Source organism: Atractosteus spatula, chromosome 26, assembly GCF_055471065.1.
Source record: "Atractosteus spatula isolate fAtrSpa1 chromosome 26, fAtrSpa1.hap1, whole genome shotgun sequence".
Lineage (NCBI taxonomy): Eukaryota > Metazoa > Chordata > Actinopteri > Semionotiformes > Lepisosteidae > Atractosteus > Atractosteus spatula.
In genome coordinates, this window is record NC_142731.1 from 6880483 (window position 1) to 6900593 (window position 20111).

The 20111-nt window shown below is 52.6% G+C and overlaps 1 protein-coding gene across 5 annotated transcripts in view; it reads left to right on the top strand.

The window, feature by feature from the left end:
* raraa (retinoic acid receptor, alpha a) overlaps positions 1-20111 on the top strand; it is a 161113-nt gene that overhangs the window by 127397 nt on the left and 13605 nt on the right. For all 5 annotated transcript variants that reach the window (XM_088906129.1, XM_088906128.1, XM_088906132.1 and 2 more), the window contains one exon: positions 17313-17461. In XM_088906129.1, coding sequence (XP_088762255.1) covers positions 17313-17461 — 149 coding nt within the window. The remainder of the gene's footprint in view (positions 1-17312; positions 17462-20111) is intronic.

The following is a 20111-nucleotide window of genomic DNA, read 5'->3' on the forward strand; positions in this document are numbered from 1 at the left end:
GCCGCAGCCATATCACCCTGCAGGTCAAAACCGCCAGCCCACTGGAGCTCAGCAGGTGTGAGCCTGGTCAGTACCTGGGCAGGAGACCTCCTGGGAGCATCTAAGGTTGCTGCTGGAAGAGATATTGGAGGGGCCAGTAGGGGGCGCTCACCCTGTGGTTTGTGTGGGTCCCAATTCCACAGTACAGTGACGTTCAGGTAGCTGCGTCCTTCGGATGAGACGTAAAACCCAGGTCCGACTCTGTGGGTCTCCGAGAGACGGGGACCTCATTTATTTTTTCTCATCAGCCGTGAAGCTCAAATTCCTCCACCTGCACGCCTGTGGCAAACACAGCACACTTGTGCACAATAGCACACTTGTAGAACAGAAAGCAGCAGTTCATTTACTGTGCTGTTTTTGGCCCATTTTCTTTTAATTTAATAACACGCTGAATTACACATGAAATCCACAGGTGAAAAGAGCTCTGGAAGTGACTTGACAGTGAGAGTTTCTCGTGGACCTGGACAGCGAGCTTCACAGATGTAGTGTTGCACTTGAGAAGACTTGTCGCCGATTGTATGGAAGCTGGTCTTTGGCAGAGGATGCTGGACTGTACACATGTCTAAGTACTAGGGGCTAAGTCTTTGAGGTGGCATGGAGCTCCACCCTGCAGTGTGTTAAAATTTCACTCTGAATTTCACAGGGATGCAGAGTAGCTGTAGTTAGCATGTGAGCTGCAGGCATCTGGATACACTGAAGCGCATGAATGGGTGGTGCTGTATAGAAATGCAGCTCGTGCCTGATAAGATGGATCAGCCAGCTGAGTGTTTAGAGGCCTGCTGGCGGCATGTCTTCTTTTATAAGCTCAAGATCCTTGTAGGAGTCACCTGGGCTGCACCAAGCAGGCCTGGGCTTGCGAGGGAGAACTGCTGCCTCTCTGTGCCACAGCACCCCCTAGAGGTGACCGTGTGCACTCAGGCCGGACAGAGGTTGCCCAAGCTGAGCCCCACCAGCTCAAAGCAGGGATTTTTTTTTTATATGTACTCCAGGGTGCTGAGAGCGAGGGAAGCTGTTTAAAGTCACTCGCTCCTACAGCTAAATTAAAGTGCAGACTGTGACGGGGGCAATGTGTAAAAGAACTGTAAATCTGAAGATTATGAGAGCGCAGCACGTTCTTTGTGCATGGGAATATCTGGCTGCTGAGCCATTGCAGGGGTAGTGGTGTCTCTCCTGCTATGCACAAAGGGATCCTTTGGCTTGATCTCCTTGCCAGAACATGACTAATAACCCGATTCCCTGACCTGGCCTGCGCGGGACTGTTTGATCTCCCTGTGAGTGCCTTGAGAGCCATGGCGTCTTCATGAGGGGTGTTGGAGCCCAGGCACTGTTAGGAGGGAGGGAGGCTTCGTAACTATGTAGCTTTCCATCCGGACTCCCGCCTACAGTCTCCCCCGGTCCCGTTCTCCTTTCCCATTCCCTCTCCGCTCCGCTCAGATCCGTGGCTAAGCGGCTCTAAGCTCCCTGCTCTTCACAGCCTGCCTGCGATGGCTTTTATTGAATAATGCAGGAGATCCAGATGAATTATGGATGTGCCACTTAGCTTAATGGACGGAGTTAACACGCGGGGGCAGGGAGGCCTGGTTTCCTTTCCCTAGCTCCTCACGACTCCCCCATTCCCAGCCCCCCAGGGTGGCAGGGTGACAAGGCAGGTCATTCCAAGGGGATGGAGGGGGGAAAGTATCTCATTTATCAGGTTGGGGGGGGGTGGGGGGAGCTGGAATCTTCTAAATGTCTCATCAACAGGACTTCTCCGCCAGAAGCCGAGGAGTCTCTGTGGGCCTTTCGGAAGTAGGCTGGGGGGGGGGGGTGCCGAGGCTCTGGGGCGAAAGGACCGCTGCGGGCTGGCCCGAACGAGCCAGGCCGATCGGACCCGCGGCGCAGAGACGGGCTTGCAGTCCGGCGCACGTGTGGATTCAAATCAAGGCAGGAGAGAGTTCGGCGCCGCAGGTCGTAACTGACCCGGTCGAGTGGGCATCTGTGGGGCACACCTGTGTGCTGCCAGGCTGATTGCCCTAGGGGGCGTGACTTCCTGCTGCCCCGAGGGCAGGGGGGCGAGGGAATCTGTCTCTGCGCAGGGGAGAGGTCTTGCCCTCTCTCGGAGGAGCGAGGATATCGAACCCCGCTGATACCCTTCTGGTTAGGACCGGTCTGCTTCTGGCATGGAGCTGGTAGACATTTGGCAGATTATACCAGTCCCCCCCCCCCCCCAGCTTCGAGCTGCAGCCGACCTGAACTGCTGCACCCTCCAGATGTTGGCTCTGGCATGCCTGGCACGCTCGCATGTGTGCCAGGGATGTCCAGATGTTGACCGAGGGCGTGCCATCTTGCAGTCCGAACTCGGCGCACTTTCTCACAGCAGGACTTGAAAGAGCTCGTTCACATCATCTTTCCACCCTGCTGTTTCCCCTGCGGCTTGTCGCATTCAGCTCCCGGGCTCTTATTGTTTTTAACTACCGTGCTAACAGTCTGTTAAAAACACATCCTGTCCTGTACGTGCCACAGGTGGGGGAGTCATTGAGTGTTGTGCACACCCATGTGTGCGATAGTGAGTTTCCAGTGGGCTTGCCCGGCTCGACCACGCTGCCTGGCACAGCGGATGTCAGGAGTCTCTTTTCAGAAATCTTGAGTGCAGCTGGCCAAGGAAGACACAGCGACCAGCTTGAGCGCCCGCGGTAGGAAGGGAATCTGGAAGCACATGCACAAGCAGCAAAAGAACAGAAATGGAGCCACTGCTTTGCACAGCTGATGTGCCTAGACCCGTTCAGAGCTCAATTCACCTCTTGGGTAAAACCTTCAGTTCCAATTGATCCAAAACCAGTTAGTCCACCAGGGAAGGAAGCAAGCCCCAGTTCAGCCTTAGAGGTTGGGGAATCTTTTCATACACCGCACAGTTCAGCAAAAGACAAAAGAGTCTGCCAGACAGACTTTACTGTAGCTTTGACCTTTTGTCAATGTGTAATCAGCTTTTAAACAGCCCTGTGGTAAAAGCCACAGACAGTAAAAGCACTGTGCCCTCTTTTTCCTTCCATATACAGAACTGAATCCTCTGTGCTGTAAATGGCTGGCATTCATGTGAGTTGGCTTTTCTTTTCCGAACAGTTAATTCAGTACCTTTCATATCATTTCATCGGTGTTATTTTGTCTAGTGAATATTCATTAAGCATTACGATTATATCAACCCCCCAAATCGATTAAAAATGAAGATTAGCCTTGTGAGATTCGAAGCAGGCCCCATCAGGGACTTGGTACTTGTGCGTTGAGCAGTGAAATGTTCTCAAGAGCCTGTGGTGTTTCTGCTTTCGAAAGGCACAGGGCCTGGGCTGCACCTTCGGCTGCCCTGCTTGCCGGACCCAGCCCTGGCACGCAGCGTGCTTCCTGCTGGCTGTGACGGGGCTTTACACATGTGGCTCTCGTGCAGAATCGCTCCACTGAATCCAGGTCAGACAGCGCTCAGGGGAGGCGCTGGGCACGCCGAACGACTTCTTCAGAGCAGACAGAGGAGAGAGAGAGAGAGCTGGAGACGTGTGTGTTTCACAGCCTGCAGAAAATAGACTTTCAGTCTGCATTGGACTGGAACAAGGAGGCCCTATTACAGCAGCTTGGCATGCAGACTCAAATATAGTGACTGCAGAGCTGACTTTAAAGATTCCTATATAAATGGATGGTGATCTTTTTTTACTGAGAAGCTAATTTGGTGTAATAAGATCTAGATTTAGCACAGGCAGGCACGATATGCAAGATGCACATGATTTGCCTCCTGAGAAATTAAAAAGCCAGGGCGTTCAATGTTAAGACAGACAGTGGAATGCAAAGATCTTACTAGCAGTAAATGATTGCACATTTTTTATGTATTTCTGCCCAAGATTCCCCCAGAACTGGGCACTGCCAGGATTCTGTGTGGGTCGAAGTGATGAGTCAGGCACATTCAAGTGCACACTTCTAAGAGGAGGCAAGGCTGGATTCTGAATGTTTCTCTTCTGCAGCTTTCCAAAATCTGCTTAGAAACGGGGGAGAGAGAGCGAGAGCACGAGTTTGTGCTGCGTTGGTCTGTCTGATATGTAAGGATGGTTACGCTGGGGCTGGTCTCTGCTCTAACGGGCCGTGCTCTTGCATACTTCACTGTCTGGCTATTCCAAATATTTCAGCCGCCTCTCGCAAGGAGCAGGAGGTCACGTTAACCCATACTCATCCGGAGGTCCGGCGTTCGGAATGGCTCGTGAACGTTTTGTCGTGCCGGTCACTGGGATTTGCCCAAACAGGATGTACAGCCCCACATAAAGGCGTTGGGAAAGATCCCTCTTTTCGGCGCCAATGGGAGGAGCTGAATGGCTAATGTATTGGAATAAGCAGTTAGTGAATGCCAACAAAATGCGATTAGAAGATAAGCGAGTTGGCATCAAGGATATGCAAGGTGAACGCATTTCTGTCAATACCTGGGTTGGGCGCAGCAAACAAACACGACCTATAAGAGTGCGCAGAGAAAAGGCAGCAGCTTAGTACAGCTTTGCATGACGAGAAATGCAGGATTGCCTGTCCTGGGCTGTGCAGCGTTCAGTTAAGAATCTCTTACCCAGATACATGGTTCTGATAAAAAGGGACACACTGGAATGTAATCTTGCGCTTAATGCACATGCTACTCCCCCCTTCCCTCACCCCCCCCCCCCGCCACCTCCTTTTTATTTCCAGTGACAGAAACAAACTTAAAAGTTGAAGAGATCAAATTGCACTAATCCTTCCCCACTCTCTCTCTTTCTTTCTCGGCTCTCTGATTGACTATTGTTGCCAAGAGAAGAAAGGCAGGGAATTTAGCATGACAAAGCCCGCCTTTGTGATGTGCTCCTCTGCCTCCCTCTCCCCCTCTCCGCTCCCTTGTTCCTGGCTGCCCCCTGTGCTCCCTCTTTCTCTGGAGGGGCTGCTCTTTAACATGAGAAACACTTTGACCCTCCCCGCGCCCTGCCGCCAGCTGCCAGCGCTGAGCAGTCACCAGCCTCTTAATTAACAACTTTTCATTGTGTGGCATCTGCCAACTTGTGACTTCTCCTCTGCCACCCTGACTCCTTCTCTGGCACCTCCCCTTCCCTTTCTAATACCATTCCACCCCCCCACCCCCCCGCCTGGGGAATCGGGTGGGTGCGTGGCCCCATAATTTGGGGTGCCTGCCGACCGTGTGTTTAAAAAAAGGGAAAGGGGGTATTTGAATCTTGAGTGTTTCACTCAAGGCTACCCTGTGGCTTTGCCTGTTGAAACACGTGGGCCATGCCAGCTCTGTCCACCTTCTCCTGGGTCATCCTGTTGCCCCCCACCCCACTTCCACAGTATCGCCTCCTTCTTGGGGGGAAAAAAAGCAGGGAAGGGGCTGGTTTTCCTAGTGCCCCCTCCTACCGCCGATCTCCCTGCAAACTGTGATCAGCAGTGGTTGAGTGTTGGAATTCAAGTTCATGACAGCCTTTTGGCTTTTAAATCTGGGACGGCTTTGAATTATCCCCTCTGCAATATATTTTTGGCAAGGTTGAGTGGTAGGAGCTCCGGGCTTGAAACTGGAAGGTTGTGGGTTCAGATCAAGGTGGGAGCTGCACTGTTGCACCCTTGAGCAAGGCACGTTGCTCACATTGCACTGGTGAAAATGCCCAGCTGGTGTTGCTTTTGTTAAGTGTCAGCCAAATAAATTCATAATAGACATTGGTCTTGGGATTATTTTGTGCTGCTTACATTTCAGTTTGTTGAGGAGGGTATTTGCCTGGACATTGTTCACTGCTAGCGAAGAGAAACTTGCAGCAGTGCAGAGTCCTTTCTGACTGGCTGCCGTGCACATTGGGGGAATGAGTGATCAGTGCCCTCTGAAGACTGAGCTTGAGGGACAGATGGGTGAGAGCACTCTGCACCTCTGATGCTAAGTGCAAACAGCCCAGGCCTTGTTTCACAAGGAGCAGAGTTTTGTAGTTGCAGAACAGAATCGGCTCATGTTGAATTCAACAGGATGATTAAACCCCGAAGGTGCAGGGCGCCGTGGGTAGTATGTTAATGTTATGAGGCATCTGGGTGATGCATCACAGCTGTGCCAGCGCTTATTGGTGAGTTCTGGGATCAGCAGATCTTGATTCTGCACTTTGTGGTCTCCTGGGGTCACGTCTGCCCAGCTCGTGCATGCGCCCATCGGCAGGCTGAGGGTGAAGACGCACTGCGTGTTTCCGCTTGGGAGCTGATCCCGGAGAGCTCCGCACGCAGGGACAGCTCTGTTCACTGGGAGAGTCCGGATGCTGATGGTGTTCAGCACTGCGGGGCAGAGCTGACTGGCCTGTACCCACAACCTCGAGTGCTATTTGAAAGTCATGATAGTGGGAACTGCCTGCGTGAGTGCATGAAAGATCCTTTGTCCTCCTGTGATTTTTCAGAGGTTTCTCAGTGGTCTCATGATTCTACCGTTGTCCCAGTGCAGTCTGGGGGGGTCAGATTAAATCTGGATGAAAGAAAGACCACTGGTATGGGGTTCATCTGTAATGGTTTAGATCTTATTTCCAAGTCCGTGACACAAGTTACAATGATGCAAGCGTGCGTTTTCAAATATTTTAGTTTTGCACTGGGTGCCATTGTCCACGTTGGTAACCTTTCTTGGCACATCTGATTCCCGATGAGACTTGAGGCTCTCAGCTTGAGGGCCTCTGGCAGTCCTGATCTGTAGCTTAGCTCTGCTCGGGCTCTCCGCTCCGTGTTGGGATCTGCATGAGCCGAGCAAGGAGATCGGAGGTTCTCCCTCGGATCGCCCTTCTCTCCCGCTCCAGTGCGGCCTCAGTGTGGACGAAGGGTGCCGCGCTGGGGTAACGGCTCGGGAGATAAAAAGCAAGGCCTCTCGCAACCACATTAAAAAGACAACATCAATTTTTCTTTTAATATCCAGTCTGGCAGTTTCTAACTCAGCCAGGCTTAGACAAACATTCCCATTTCCTGCTGGATAGACAAGTTCTCTTAAAGGCGCAGGGGGCGTTTTCAGGCTGGGACTCTGAAACATCGCTGCTACACTGGCGCTAACAGGTGTGGTACTGCTCTGGGCTTTCCATGTAACTGAAGCCCTCGTGTTCAGGCTGGTTGTTTGTTTCTTTCTCAGCTGAAATCTGAAACTGGCGACTCACTCCATGCGGAGTGGCACAGCTCTGACGTCTGGCCGGTTGCGTTGGCCCTTCTATACACACCTGATTGGTCATGGCTGCTTCCTCTGTGGCACGTGACGGTCGATGCGGTCTTGGATGATGGGCGTGACTTATTTATACTGCTTTGTGCATGTGTACACGGGCAGGCCAAGAGAGCACAGCTCAGCCAGGGCGAGAGTTTAGATTTGTGCAGCAAAGTCCTACACAGCGCAGCCCCATCCCAGTGCAGCCGAGCTGTGAGCCTGATCACTCCTCTCCAAAATAGACTTCGTGCACTGATTTCATCGACGTCGTGAGCAGATGAAAAAACAGCACAGTGATGCTGTTTGATCTGTGGCTTTGCAGCGCGCCGATGCTTTTACGCGATTGAATTATTAAAACTGAAGAAAGTAAACTAGTTCACGCAGATAGCGGCTCAGCCTGTATCTCAGCTGCACACAGAATCACTAAGCCAGGCAAAGTGGTGGGGGATGCTCTTCTGCGTGGAAAAACAAGGCTAAAAAAACACTTTCCAACCCTTGAATCCTAATGCTGAGTTTAGGTTGTCGGCATCGATGAAGTGATCCCATCGACTTGCAGGTCAGCCTTGGTGAGCACGAGGGAGAGTGGGCAGTAGAGTAGGAGCTACCTCCACTGCAGATGGGCAGTGGGGTGGTGCCCTCTTGGGGAGGGGGCCGATATTGTTGACTGTGCTGCTTTCTGGATGGTACTGACGTGACTGTTTAAAAATAACCTGCATTCCGGATGACTAGAAGCCATTCGACCCGTGTTTGTCCTGCCGTCACGAGCTGCTTATTATTCCCAGGCAGAGAAGCAGCGCTGGTGCGTCCGCGTGGCGCGGAGGGACAGGAACGGTCAAGCGGCTGGGCCTAATTAGAGGGGAAATGAGACGTCTGGGGGCAGCCGGCCGTCTCCGGGCGGCAGAGCTGCGTTAACCCCGCAGGGCTCGCTGGGCTGGGGCAGCTCTCCGTCACACAGCTGGGCCGGAAGGGCTGGCGCTGGTGGGGCAGGCCGTGACCCGCGGACACGTTCACGGCACGAGCGGCGCTGGAGCGACCCACCCGCAGACCGCAACACGTGCAGATTCTTCCTGCGCCGTAGCCAGAGTCCTGTTGCTGCACTGTGGCCACCCCTTAGCCAGGGCACCGTAGCCAGGGTGCTGTAGCCAGAGCCCCATAGCTGGAGCCCTGTTGCTGCACTGTAGCCAGAGCCCTGTTGCTGCACTGTAGCCAGGGCGCCGTAGCCAGAGCCCCATAGCTGCACTGTAGCCAGAGCCTCATAGCCGGAGCCCTGTTGCTGCACTGTACCCAGGGCGCCGTAGCCAGAGCCCCATAGCCAGAGCCCTGTTGCTGCACTGTAGCCAGAGCCCCATAGCCAGAGCCCTGTTGCTGCACTATAGCCAGAGCCCCATAGCCAGAGCCCCATAGCTGCACTGTAGCCAGAGCCCCATAGCCAGAGCCCCGTTGCTGCACTGTAGCCAGAGCCCCATAGCCAGAGCCCTGTTGCTGCACTGTAGCCAGAGCCCCATAGCCGGAGCCCTGTTGCTGCACTGTAGCCAGAGCCCCATAGCCAGAGCCCCATAGCTGCACTGTAGCCAGAGCCGCTGCTAAGTTTGATCAAAGTGTTTTTCTTCCGCAGCGTTAAAGCTGCTGTTTTGTGAATGAGCACTCATGGTTACTTCTGAGTGATGCAGAGATGGGGAAGACTGTTGTCAGGAGTCCAGTGTGTACAGAGGCAGTACAAGGGAGACCGTCCACAGCTGGGACCTAGGAATTGTTGACTTTCAATTTTAACACGAGCCATTTTAAACGTTTGACACCTTTTTACGTGTTCTTCTCAAAGACAACACTAAGGAACGGTCAGGTGTTTTCTTTTGAAGTTGCTTGGGTTTTGAAACTGTCGGACTCAAGGGCTCAGACCCCCCTGGGCTCCGGCACGCAGACTCCTGCAGGCTCCGGCTAACAGCTGAACTAAAGAAACACGACGCGGTCCCCCCCTGCGCTGCAGTTTAACTGAAGCGACGTCTGAAAAGGAGGAAAGCTGAATCTTCTGTGGTTCACAGACGGGCCTTGAAGCACAAGACTCAGCCAAGCCGAAGCCCGAGTGTCTGACGGCTCTGAGGGTTTGACCACGGTTTCCTCTCAGTGTGGTGTGAGAGTTCTTGCCTCCTGCCACCTGGGGACCTCCAGCTAGAACAGAAACGAGAGCACTTCTTCAAAGCGTCTCTCGCACGCACTTCTCATTAAGCACGTGTTTCTGCTGGCAATTTCACTTGACCTTTTGTAAGACCCTGTCTTTAAGCGATGGCAGAGAGCGCTGGGCTATAGAAGAGTGCCTATTTGCGAAGAGGGCGACGGGAAGATGACAGAACACAAGGCGACATCCCTGTTTCCCTCTTTAGCGAGCAAAGGAGATCTCATCTTCTTTCGGAAATATTTCTCGGTGCTCCAATTTTCCAGAAACAAGAGAATCTGTGACCTTAATATCTTGGACTTCCTGTGGCCCAGGTGGAGAGGGGGCTGCAGAAATTGGATCATAGATGGCAGATGTTCAGTCAGACTTGGTAAAAACCGAGAGAGGGAGGGAATTCAAGGCAGGAACAGGGGGGAAAGCGTTTTTGAGGACATGTCTGGATGTGTAGCTGCAGACTAATTGAATCTCCAGACTGAAGAGCACTCGGGCTCCTGATGCTCTGAGGAGAAGCGCAAGTTCTTCTGGCCCCTGAACTCCCTGACTGCTGCTCGCTGGCTGATAATGTATTTAACATCCTCTTAATGACAGTGGAATCTCATTAATATGCTTCACAGCTGTGCTGAATAATTGAAGTGAATGAGGTTTCATGTAATCTTGGCCAGCTAACCCAGACCTGAACCCCTGAGATGAGCAGGGAGGAGGGGAGGGGAGGTGGGGGTTGTTGGTACAGATGTGTGGTACAGCGGTACACATTTTGTGTGAAGCAGGTGATTTCAGAGGGATAAGCGCCGGCAGACGGGAGGGACCGTGTCCCCAGTAGGGGAGAGGGTATCCTAGTGCCAGTCCCAGGTGGCTTCGGTTTCTAATTGGGGAATTTTCCAGGGAAGATGCCCATTTTGACCGTGGATCTCTGACCTCCTCGTCACACGGCAGACAGGCCCAGCAAGAGCAGGGCGGCCCACTTCTTTCGGAGAGGGGGGCATGGGGGTCCACTGCTTAGTGTTTTGTGCTCTAAACGCTGCTTTCATCCGTCCTTATCATCTGAGCGGGTAACTTCAGCCTGTACAAGCCAGGCATTGTTCCCCTGAATGCCTCTGCCCCCATACCAGAGCAACTGTGTTTAATTACAGGGCCAGCCCTTATGCTGGATGTGTCCCAGCGCCCCAGTTTTTAAGTGTGCTCTTGTCAGGGCCTTGGGGGGGTTGTTGGGGGCATATGAGTGTGTATGTATGGTGCTGGCTGTCTGCTTGTGCGTGCGTGTTTTTAACGAAAGCGGTTTTGATGCAGACGAACGGATCCCTGAGCCGTGTTTTAATCTTGCCGTAATGACACTGGATCGGGCACCGCAGCACGGCCCTTTAAAAAAAAAAGGCACATGGGTTTCCTAATGAGAGTGAATCTGATTTTGTTATATAAGCCCTTTCTATTTACGTTTAATTTGTTTGACGTGAGTATAATGACTGACAGCACAATGGAATCTCGGCGATTTGAGCAGTCGCAACAGCAACCATAAAAACAAACAGAGAGAGAGTCCTGCGCAAGGGGATGGGGGGAGTCTTTTTCTTCTCCTTATGTTTTCCCCCTGGCTGCCATGTTCAGAGAAAACCAGTCCCCCCAGTCCGTACTTGATCTACTGCAAGGATGAGCCTGTTGCACAAGTGCAGGATGGAACCAAAGGGGTTGTTACAAATGAGAGGACAGCAGCCCAGCTAGTCCGTTGCGTTGGGAGCAGCCAAGGAAGAGATCCAAGATCTTATCCAGCCGTTTCCTGAAAGAAGCCACCCTTTACTAAACCCTTGTGTGAAAAAGTATGTCCCGTGTCAAGTTCTTTTTCTCTAAATATAGAACAATACTTTTTGTTACTCTCACCAGATCTGGGATGGGCAGCGTTGAGCTCCCCGTGTCTCAGCCTCCGGCCCTGAAACCCACAGCCGCACACGGGGGGGGGGGGGGGGAGAGGGAGGAGGTCAGCCAGCGTCCTGAACCAGGCTCGGACCTAGCCAGCGCCCCCGCTGCTCGAGCTTCAGCCCCTTCCCGTGTTCAGTTCTAAACGGGCCTTCGGGTGCTTTCTGCTCGCCCTCTGGCTCATGTGTCCAGGGGCTGATTTTACTGTAGAGTTCTCTAGTGGCACAGGTGACCAGATCGCAGCCTGACAGCGCAGCAGACTCGTATCCTGATCTGCTGTGTGGCGTGTGGTGAAAAGTACTATGTTTAAACTCAAATCATCTTCCTTTCAAATGCTGCTGTCTTCAGCATTTTTGTTTCCATGTGTGGAATGATTTCAGCAGATGTTGGGAATCTTGTGCTCAAGAGGTTATGTTTACATGTTGTTAAACTTGTATAGTCCGCTATACAATAACTAGAAGTTATCCAACAAAACCAGCCCTCATTCTCTGTATGAGGGGCATATCATGGATACTTGTTGCAGCAGGCAGTCTGAGGCTGGGAGGGGAGTAATGTCTTATCTCTCCCTATCAGTCCTGCTGTGTCAGTGTTACTGTGCTCATTGACAACAGCAGCCCCAAGTCATTGCGTCCTTGAGTCCAAGGCAGGTGGTCAGAGATTAGCAGCAAGTACTGCCCAATTACATCGTCAAAGTTCAGCCCCCAGACTCATAATGACCGTGTGAAGATCAAGGTTCTTGAGATGAACAGCAGATCGCTCAGAACGGACTGCATGGACACGTGTCTTTTATAAGTGTTTCCTAGTGTCTGGAATCACTTCCTAGAGTCACCTTTCTTTAAAATTCCTTATTATATCAGTTGGTACAAAAACAAAGCCTTAGCTTCTGGTGATTTTTTGGGTGTTATCGAGACTTTATTTACTGAACGGCATTAAAAACGCAGCAAAAGTTTTGGAACCAATAACTTGCGTTGTGTTTTGAATGCCTCTCGGTGTCGTTTTCATCTTTGCTGCTGAGGAATTGCTACCAGTTCAGATCAAAAGGAAAAAGCCGCTATGTAAAGTTGTTTTTAGTTTGGTGACAGCAGTTGCTCCGCTCCTCTGATCTCGACGAGCAGCAATCGTCTTTTTATCCTCTTCCGCCTGCCTGTGTTGCGACGTCCCGCAAGACGGCCTGTGAAGAATTCCTTTCAGAAAACATGGAGCAACGTCTGGCCCAGAGCTACAAGCGTCAGAGCACAGTGCTTCCTCCCTTGGCAGGCTGCATGTGTTTCCCAGGAGGAGAGCAAAGGAAAGGCAGTGTGAAGTGACAGGGGGTCCGGGCAGGGGACTGGGAAGCGGCTGTGGGGGCCCCCCGAGTTCAGTGACGGGGGTAGAGACGAATTAACAGGAGGGCCATCCGTTCCTTTGCAAGGCGGTGTCCCTTGTGGCGCCGCCCTGGTGGCAGGTGGTAGATGTTACCCCAAGTTGTGCGCATGATTGAGACCTGTGATCTTTGCCTGCGTGCCACCTACAAGCGCACCCCCCCCCCCCCCCCCCCCGTCTGTGTCTCGAAAGAGCAACACACACAGTCACTCTCAAACACTGCGCAACACTCTCAATCAGAGAGGCTGTCCCTGGACCTGCAGTCTCTCTCCTCTTGCCCAGAGTGACTGTGTAGCTCGCAGGTCTGAGCGATGCTCCCTCTCCTGCTGCCTACCCAGACCAGCAGTGACTCTTGATGGGCAGTTCTTGCAGGGACAGTCTCCAATTCCAGAAGAGCTGTGCTCCTGTGCTTCGAAATGCATATCAACTTCGTACTGTTCCGGTGTGTTTTTTCTCCTCCTGCACTGGTATATTTGCTGGATCAGAATAGTCCAGGAGGGTGGGGGTTCAAATCTTTAGGTGTGCGACACAGCTCCCCGCCTGCCCCTCCACCACTGTGGACCGCGGTGGCTGTGGTGCAGCGCTGGGACGTGGGTCTGGATCGACTCCTGTCCTGCTCCTCTGCGCAGGGTGCTGGGACAGCGGCAGGCCCAGCCATGCCTTTTTTCAATCATGTGAAGGAATCCTGCAGTTGTTGGCTTGCCAAGAGACATTAAAATGTCATCGTTCTTCATACGGTGCAGTTGAAAAAAAAACACCAGCCGTGTATATATAGCAGCTCAGACAATAAGCAATTGTACCATCGAAGGACTGATGTTAAAAAAATGCTGAAAGTCTCAGCTCCATGTTGACTCATCTGCCTGGAAAATGTTCCCAGCTTTGAGAATGACAGTATAATAGGAAGGGAGGTGATCTAATGGGCCCTAAATTACCTGTCCAGTGTCCTGTACTGTAATATGCTCAGTCTGCAGGCTTTGCTATGGGGAAGAGAACTGATATATATATTATATCTTGATTTATTTTATACTATAGTAAGAGTGTTGGCATTAAGGGTTGGGATTGGCTCGCTCCAGGTTGCATGTGTATATGGAGTCTGTCGCTGTGTGAGCTGGCCTCCTATTGCGTGCGGCTTGTTTGCCTGTTTGTGTTTTCCTGTGCCTGAATCGGCGTTCGCGCTGTGTGCGTCTCTCTCTCCCCCTGTGAGCCGATGTCTCTGCTGTCACGTGGAGTCTGTTGCCAGCTGTACAGCAGGCCCTGTGAACTCCGGAGCCCAGTGTTAAATATAGCTCGGTTATTTACACACGAGTGCTGTCTGGGCCTCCGGGCAGCTCCACGCCGTCAGCCGCACACAATCGCAGCTCTGAGGGCAGCGAGCCCACCCCCCTCGTCTCGGGCAGGCAGGGCGTCGACTCGCCCGCTCCGGCCTGCACCCCCCGTCCCTGATCTCCCTCTCTCTCTGCCCCGATGAGGCCTCCTCCTCCTCAGCACGGCAGCCTGGCCTGCTCCTGTCCAGGAGCTCAGATCTGCTCCCGGCAGGCCTGTGCAGGGCTCTCGAGATCGCGTGCTGGAAAACCAGCTATCTTGAGCAGCCCTGCAGGACCAGTGGCTGACAGAACGTGCCCGATACAAGCAGGGTTAACCCACTGTCCCACTACAACCCTAAGAGCCATGGAAAGCATGCAGGAACAGGCGTCTTCAGTCCCTCAGGGGTACAGGATCTACTGATCAGTCATCTGCCTGAATTGAGCTCATGATTGCAGTAAGGAGTCTGATTGCCTGTTTTGCTTAGGTCTGACGTCAGTTTTCTCATTTTTAAGTACCTCTCCGCTGCCAAGTGCTCCCTTGCTGATCAGCATGCTGGTTTGTCCACATCGAGTGAATCCCCTGTGCTCCGCTACAGAGTTCGCACCTTCGGCAGGGGGACTTCGGAGCCAGGCTGTGCACTTTCTTTCCATCAGTCTGTGCCACACCCGTGCGCGGGTGCGTGTGGGCCTGGGCACCAGGGCAGCCGTGTTGCTTGTGATGAGCCAAGCGGTGGTGCAGGAGGGCGGCCCTGTTCTGCAGGGGTGCCCCGAAGACGGGTGCTACCAGGAGCTCGAGCCCCTGAGTCCTTGGGCCCCGCAGAGAGTCAGATTCCCCTGCTCGTTGGTAGCTCACAGGAGGAGCTGATTTCACAGGCCGACTGAGCGCGGCTCGGACTCGGCTCTTTCTCACACCCTGGCACGCAAGCGCTGCAGTACAGAGAGTTTACAGGCTGTGCTGCTGTGTGATCTGGCACTTAACCCACAGGCTCAGTCACATGAGGGCTGTGTGAGAATGCGTTTCTTATGATTTACGATTGCAGATAGAGGCAGGAGGTGAGGCAGCCTGGTGGAGGAATGGCAGCAGACCGGGGAATATTTCTCCTGGATTGTTTCTGAAGTATAGGAACATCGTTCCACCCAAAGACCGTGCTGATGCTGGGGCACAGGCTTACTTACGAGCCGGCCAGCAGGAAACAGCAGCACGTGGACACTGGACCTGGGACTCCAGTTTGTGGCAGGAGCTCTGTACCGCCAACGTGATGGGAAACTGGAACAGGCACCTGCAGTGCAGACTGTCCAGAAGGACAGTTCCATGAGGAGTGGGCTGGTTATACTGAAGCACTGCAGCAGTATTGGTTTCAGATGTTACTTCCTCATTAGGGCCTTCCTCAGGGCTGAGGTTGAGGAGGAGCAGTGGGAGCCAGCCCTGAAGGCGCGATGAGGGGGAATCCATGTTGGCACATCCACACAGGAATCACTGTCATTATTACAGCACCCTGGCAGACATCAGAGTCTACAGGCTGGTGGATAATTGTTTTCCCTCCTATTTACAATACATAGCATTGTTGTGTGGGTCCCTTTCTATGTGTAAAGCTCTGGGAAGAAAGAGTGCCCTGTACATTTAAGCTATTATTATCCTCATAAAAACTTTCCAGTGTTTCTTCTGACGGAGGTGTTCTGCCAAATAAGAGATTCCTGTGCTGGTGGTAAAGGGAGGCCTTTCGGAGGATAAATGCAGGCTGGCTGGGTTTTGTGTTTTGTGTGTCACAAAGCTGCAGTTCTGGCTGTTTCCCACAGATCTGCTCTTATAGGCAGAGGAAAAAGGAATGCTTTTGGAGATCAGTGCTTTTATTTGGAAGAGGTTAGTGGTATTCTCGTGTGCTGCGTGATGTAAGGCACTATACTGTTATTTTGTAGGGCTCAGACCAACATCTGCCTTCTATTTCCTGAGCTTTCCTGCATGGAGATCTTGGTCCTCCCTGCACCCCTGGCCTGTTGTACTCTTCCCAGGCCCTGGAATGTTTAAACGGCAGGTTTGTCTCGTATCCTCTTGACTGCCAGAGAGCAGCCGGGAGCTCTCACCTGTGGAATGGCAGAGGAGAAAATTGAAGACGTGCACACGTCCCTCTCTGAACTAGCTGCTCGTTTTGCTAAGCCCGGAAGCCCAAAGCGCTCTGCGGGGAGATCTGTGCCTCATGGTTCTGGTCGTGTTGGAATAGGAGTGGTTTAGTGCTGTCGTGCTAGTCAGGCTTCTTGCAAACATGCTGCAATTCTTTAGATGTTTTTTACGTGCAGGTGACTTAGTCCCTCCTGTGGGGATTATGGCACAAGCGCTGCTGCTGCTGTGGGTGCAGAAGGGGTCAGTAGTTGAGTAGTTAGCTGCCGTCTTAGTCTGAACACAGGTGTCTTCATTTGTAATGTCGTTTTTCTGTCTATTGTAAGCACGTTCCTACCCCCCCTCGCGGGTTCTTTAACAGCTTGTATAGTGTCTTGCTAATTGATTAGTAATTGGATTATGAGGCGGCACAGTGGTGCAGTGGCTGGCAATGCTGGACAGAGGCTGTGGGTTCCATTCCTGGGCTGCTATCAGCATGGAGTTCGTATGTTCTCCCTGTGTTCACGTGGGTTTCATTGCACAGTCCAGAGGCATACTGGTAGGTTAACTGGCTTCCGGTAACATTGACCCTGGTGTGTGTGTCTTATCTGCCCTGTGATGGACTAGCATCTCTGCCAGGGTGTTTCCTGCTTTAGCCTCCAGCTCCCCCTGCAACCCTCTATTGGATAAAATGGGAGGATGTATTTGGCTGATGCTTTTATCCAAAGTGACTGGCGTTTGCACTCATTTGTACAGCTGGGTATTTTCCTGGAGCAATTGGGTTACAAAGATTAGAACCCACAGCCCTCCGTTTCGAGTCCAGAACCCTGACCGCTGCTCCTCTCTGCTTTCCTACGAGGTCTTGACGAGGTCTTGTTACTCCTCTGTTTTGCATTGGCTTGTGTGACAGTCATGTAGCATGTTTCGGTTTTCCACTGCATCAGGAGTCTCCCTTGCGCGCACGAGTGCCAAGGAACAATTCACCTCTGGTTTCCTTCGGCGTTCATAAAAGAGAAGACATCAGCCGGAATGTTTTATTTCTGCAGTTTATTCCACAGGAGCTGGGGATCTGCATGAAGAATGCCCAGGTGCTATGTGTGGTTCTTGTTGAGCCATCATTTTGCTCTTCCTCTCCTCAGGATGTCAGGGGGTCCCGGACGAGCTTGGTCATTAAGGTCCTGGTGGGCTTGGTCGTGTTGTTGTGACTGTTCTGGTGATGAACCCGCATTCTGACCGTCTCCCCCTTCTCTCTCTCTCTGTCTCCTGCAGCAATAGAGACCCAGAGCACCAGCTCGGAGGAGATCGTGCCAAGCCCCCCTTCGCCGCCCCCTCCGCCCCGCGTTTACAAGCCCTGCTTCGTGTGCCAGGACAAGTCTTCGGGGTATCACTATGGAGTCAGCGCCTGCGAGGGCTGCAAGGTGAGCGAGCCCGCCACTCCCCGGCACCTCGAACCCCCTCCGGACGTGGCGCAGTTAGGGCAGGAGTAAGGAGTGGGAAGCCAGGGGGGTCACACACGAGAAGGGGGGGCCGCCCAGTCCGTCTGGCCCATCCGGTAATTAAGTAGTTAATTGATCCGAGCATCGCTTCAACAACGTGGCTGGGTCGTTCGTTCCATGCTCCCGCCACCCTTTGTGTAGAGCCGTTGCCTGGTGAAGGAGGCTGTGAGTGTCCGCAGCTGGAGCGTCTCGGGTGCGCTGAGACCTCTGTGGGTCACTGTCCCCTCGGCTGCGGCTCAGGCCCGCAGAGACGGGCGTGGAGAGAGTGTGCGTGTCTGGTAGTTTGTGAGAGGTGGAGCACATTCTGACGAAATTCTCAGCATTCAGAGCTCTGCTCTGCATGTCGCTCTGTGCTCAAGAGGGCAACCCGATTCCTCAAATGTGAGTGAGGGTCTCGATTACATTTCTGGTAGATGTAACGAAATTCAATGTCAATGAAAAGTTCAAATCTGTGCCAAGGTTCAAATGGGCTGCTGATGAATTTTTTGCTTTAATGTACATTCCTGTGTAGTAGTTTTGTAGATTTTGAATTAAAATAATTTCCCTACATACTTGCACACTAATTAACTGCTTTAACTGGCTCTGTCAGACAGGTTGGGTAGTATAAACCAGCACTCTTATTAAAACAAGGCAGGGTGCTTGAGAGATGAGAAGAGCAATATAAACTTAGCAGAGAGGTGCCAGGCTGGTGAATTGTCATTTGCAGTGTTAATCAAATATAAAACAGGCAGCTGGATGGGCAGCCAGTCCCGACTCTGCCAGAGACTGGCAAGGCAGGGAAGCTGCAGTAATGCACGTCCTAACAGCAGCCGCCAGAAGTGGCTTTGATCGCCCCCTTCTGGATAAACGTGGATTGGCATGAGTTGTAGGAAATCGTGAACCAGCTTTAGAGAAGACAGGCTCTGAATTCTGAGCAGTAATGAAATGTAATAATTAAAAGATAACAGGCCTGGAAAAGTGTGTGTGAATTCCACAGAGGCAGGGGTGAAGTACAGGGTAGAATTTCTCCTGCTTTGACTACTACAGATCCATATCTCCTGGGTTCACCGAGTATTGATGTTAGATTTGTGTCTCTGTGGAGCAAGCTGAGCTCGTCCCTTTTTTTCCTGCTATAAATACCACATTTTACATTAAATTTACATGTTTTTGAGTACTGCGAGAACATTTTTGCATTTTCCTGGAGGCGTTCATCCAGAATCTGTAGCTCCAATTTTTTTTCCATGAGAGATTAGAAAAGGAGGAAAAACTCCAAGTGCCCCCCATTTAAAGAACTTCTCGTGCATCCTCAGTTACCTGGGCTAAAGAGGAACTTTCACGTTCACGTTTGTCCACCCTTTAAGTGTTAATAGAGTGAATGGTAATGCAGTTTAACACACAGCAGGGGATATTAAGTGCAAATCAGCATGGTTAGTAGGTTAGCAGTTAAAGATATTTAACAGCTCCTGACTTGTCGTGGCCTGGGACGTCTCAGCGGAGTTTCTGATGCGATGTTTATGTATTCGGATGAATGTTATTGTAGAAGCACCATTTCCTAGTCCCTTGCAGGAATTCGCACTGTGTATTGAAAGGCGTAATGGGCCCACCATGGCTGACTCCACTGCTGGTTAAATTCAATTACAGCCTGAGTGGTCCTTGTGACCTTTAACTGGCCTCAGCGGTGCAGTTATACAGCCGTGTGTGTGTGTGTGTGTGTGTGTGTGTGTGTGTTGAAGTACAGAACGTCTTTACAGCATCTGTAAAGGCGTGTTGACAAGACCCATAAACGCGCTGTACCCAGCCTGGCGGCCTGGTTCTGCTCTGGACCCAGGCTGTGGTGGGGCCGGGACCTCTCGCCTGTAACTCTCAGGCTCTCAGCTCCTTCGTGTCCGTACCAGCACTGCGGAGCTGCGGCGCTGTGTTCAGTCGCTGGGTCTTGGGAGTGCGGGGCCGCGGCGCGGTGTTCAGTCGCTGGGTCTTGGGAGTGGGGGGCCGCGGTGCCGTGTTCAGTCGCTGGGTCTCGGGAGTGGGGGGCCGCGGCGCTGTGTTCAGTCGCTGGGTCTCGGGAGTGGGGGGCCGCGGCACTGTGTTCAGTCGCTGGGTCTCGGGAGTGCGGGGCCGCGGTGCCGTGTTCAGTCGCTGGGTCTCGGGAGTGCGGGGCCGCGGCGCGGTGTTCAGTCGCTGGGTATCGGGAGTGGGGGGCCGCGGTGCCGTGTTCAGTCGCTGGGTCTCGGGAGTGGGGGGCCGGGGAGCCCTAGTCACCACAGCCTGCCCCCCTCTCCTCCCAGGCCCTGCAGGATCACTGATAATCCGGCCGAAGGCTCCTGCGGAGGGGAGGATTAGCCTGATGGAAAAGAGGTTTACAGCTCCGGGAAGAAACAGCTTTAAATGGAAACAGAGATAAGGAGACTGCACACCGGGCGAGGAGCGGTTTCTAGGGCTGGGACCCAGGTTCGAGCCCAGTTTACTCCCAGGGACAAGCCAGGGACCACTGTCAGTCTCCCAAGACGCACATGAGCTGCCTCTCAGCATCGCTCTGTTTTTATTTCAGTTTTTTGTCCTCCTTTTCTGTCCGCCGTTTCCAGTGCCGCGCTGT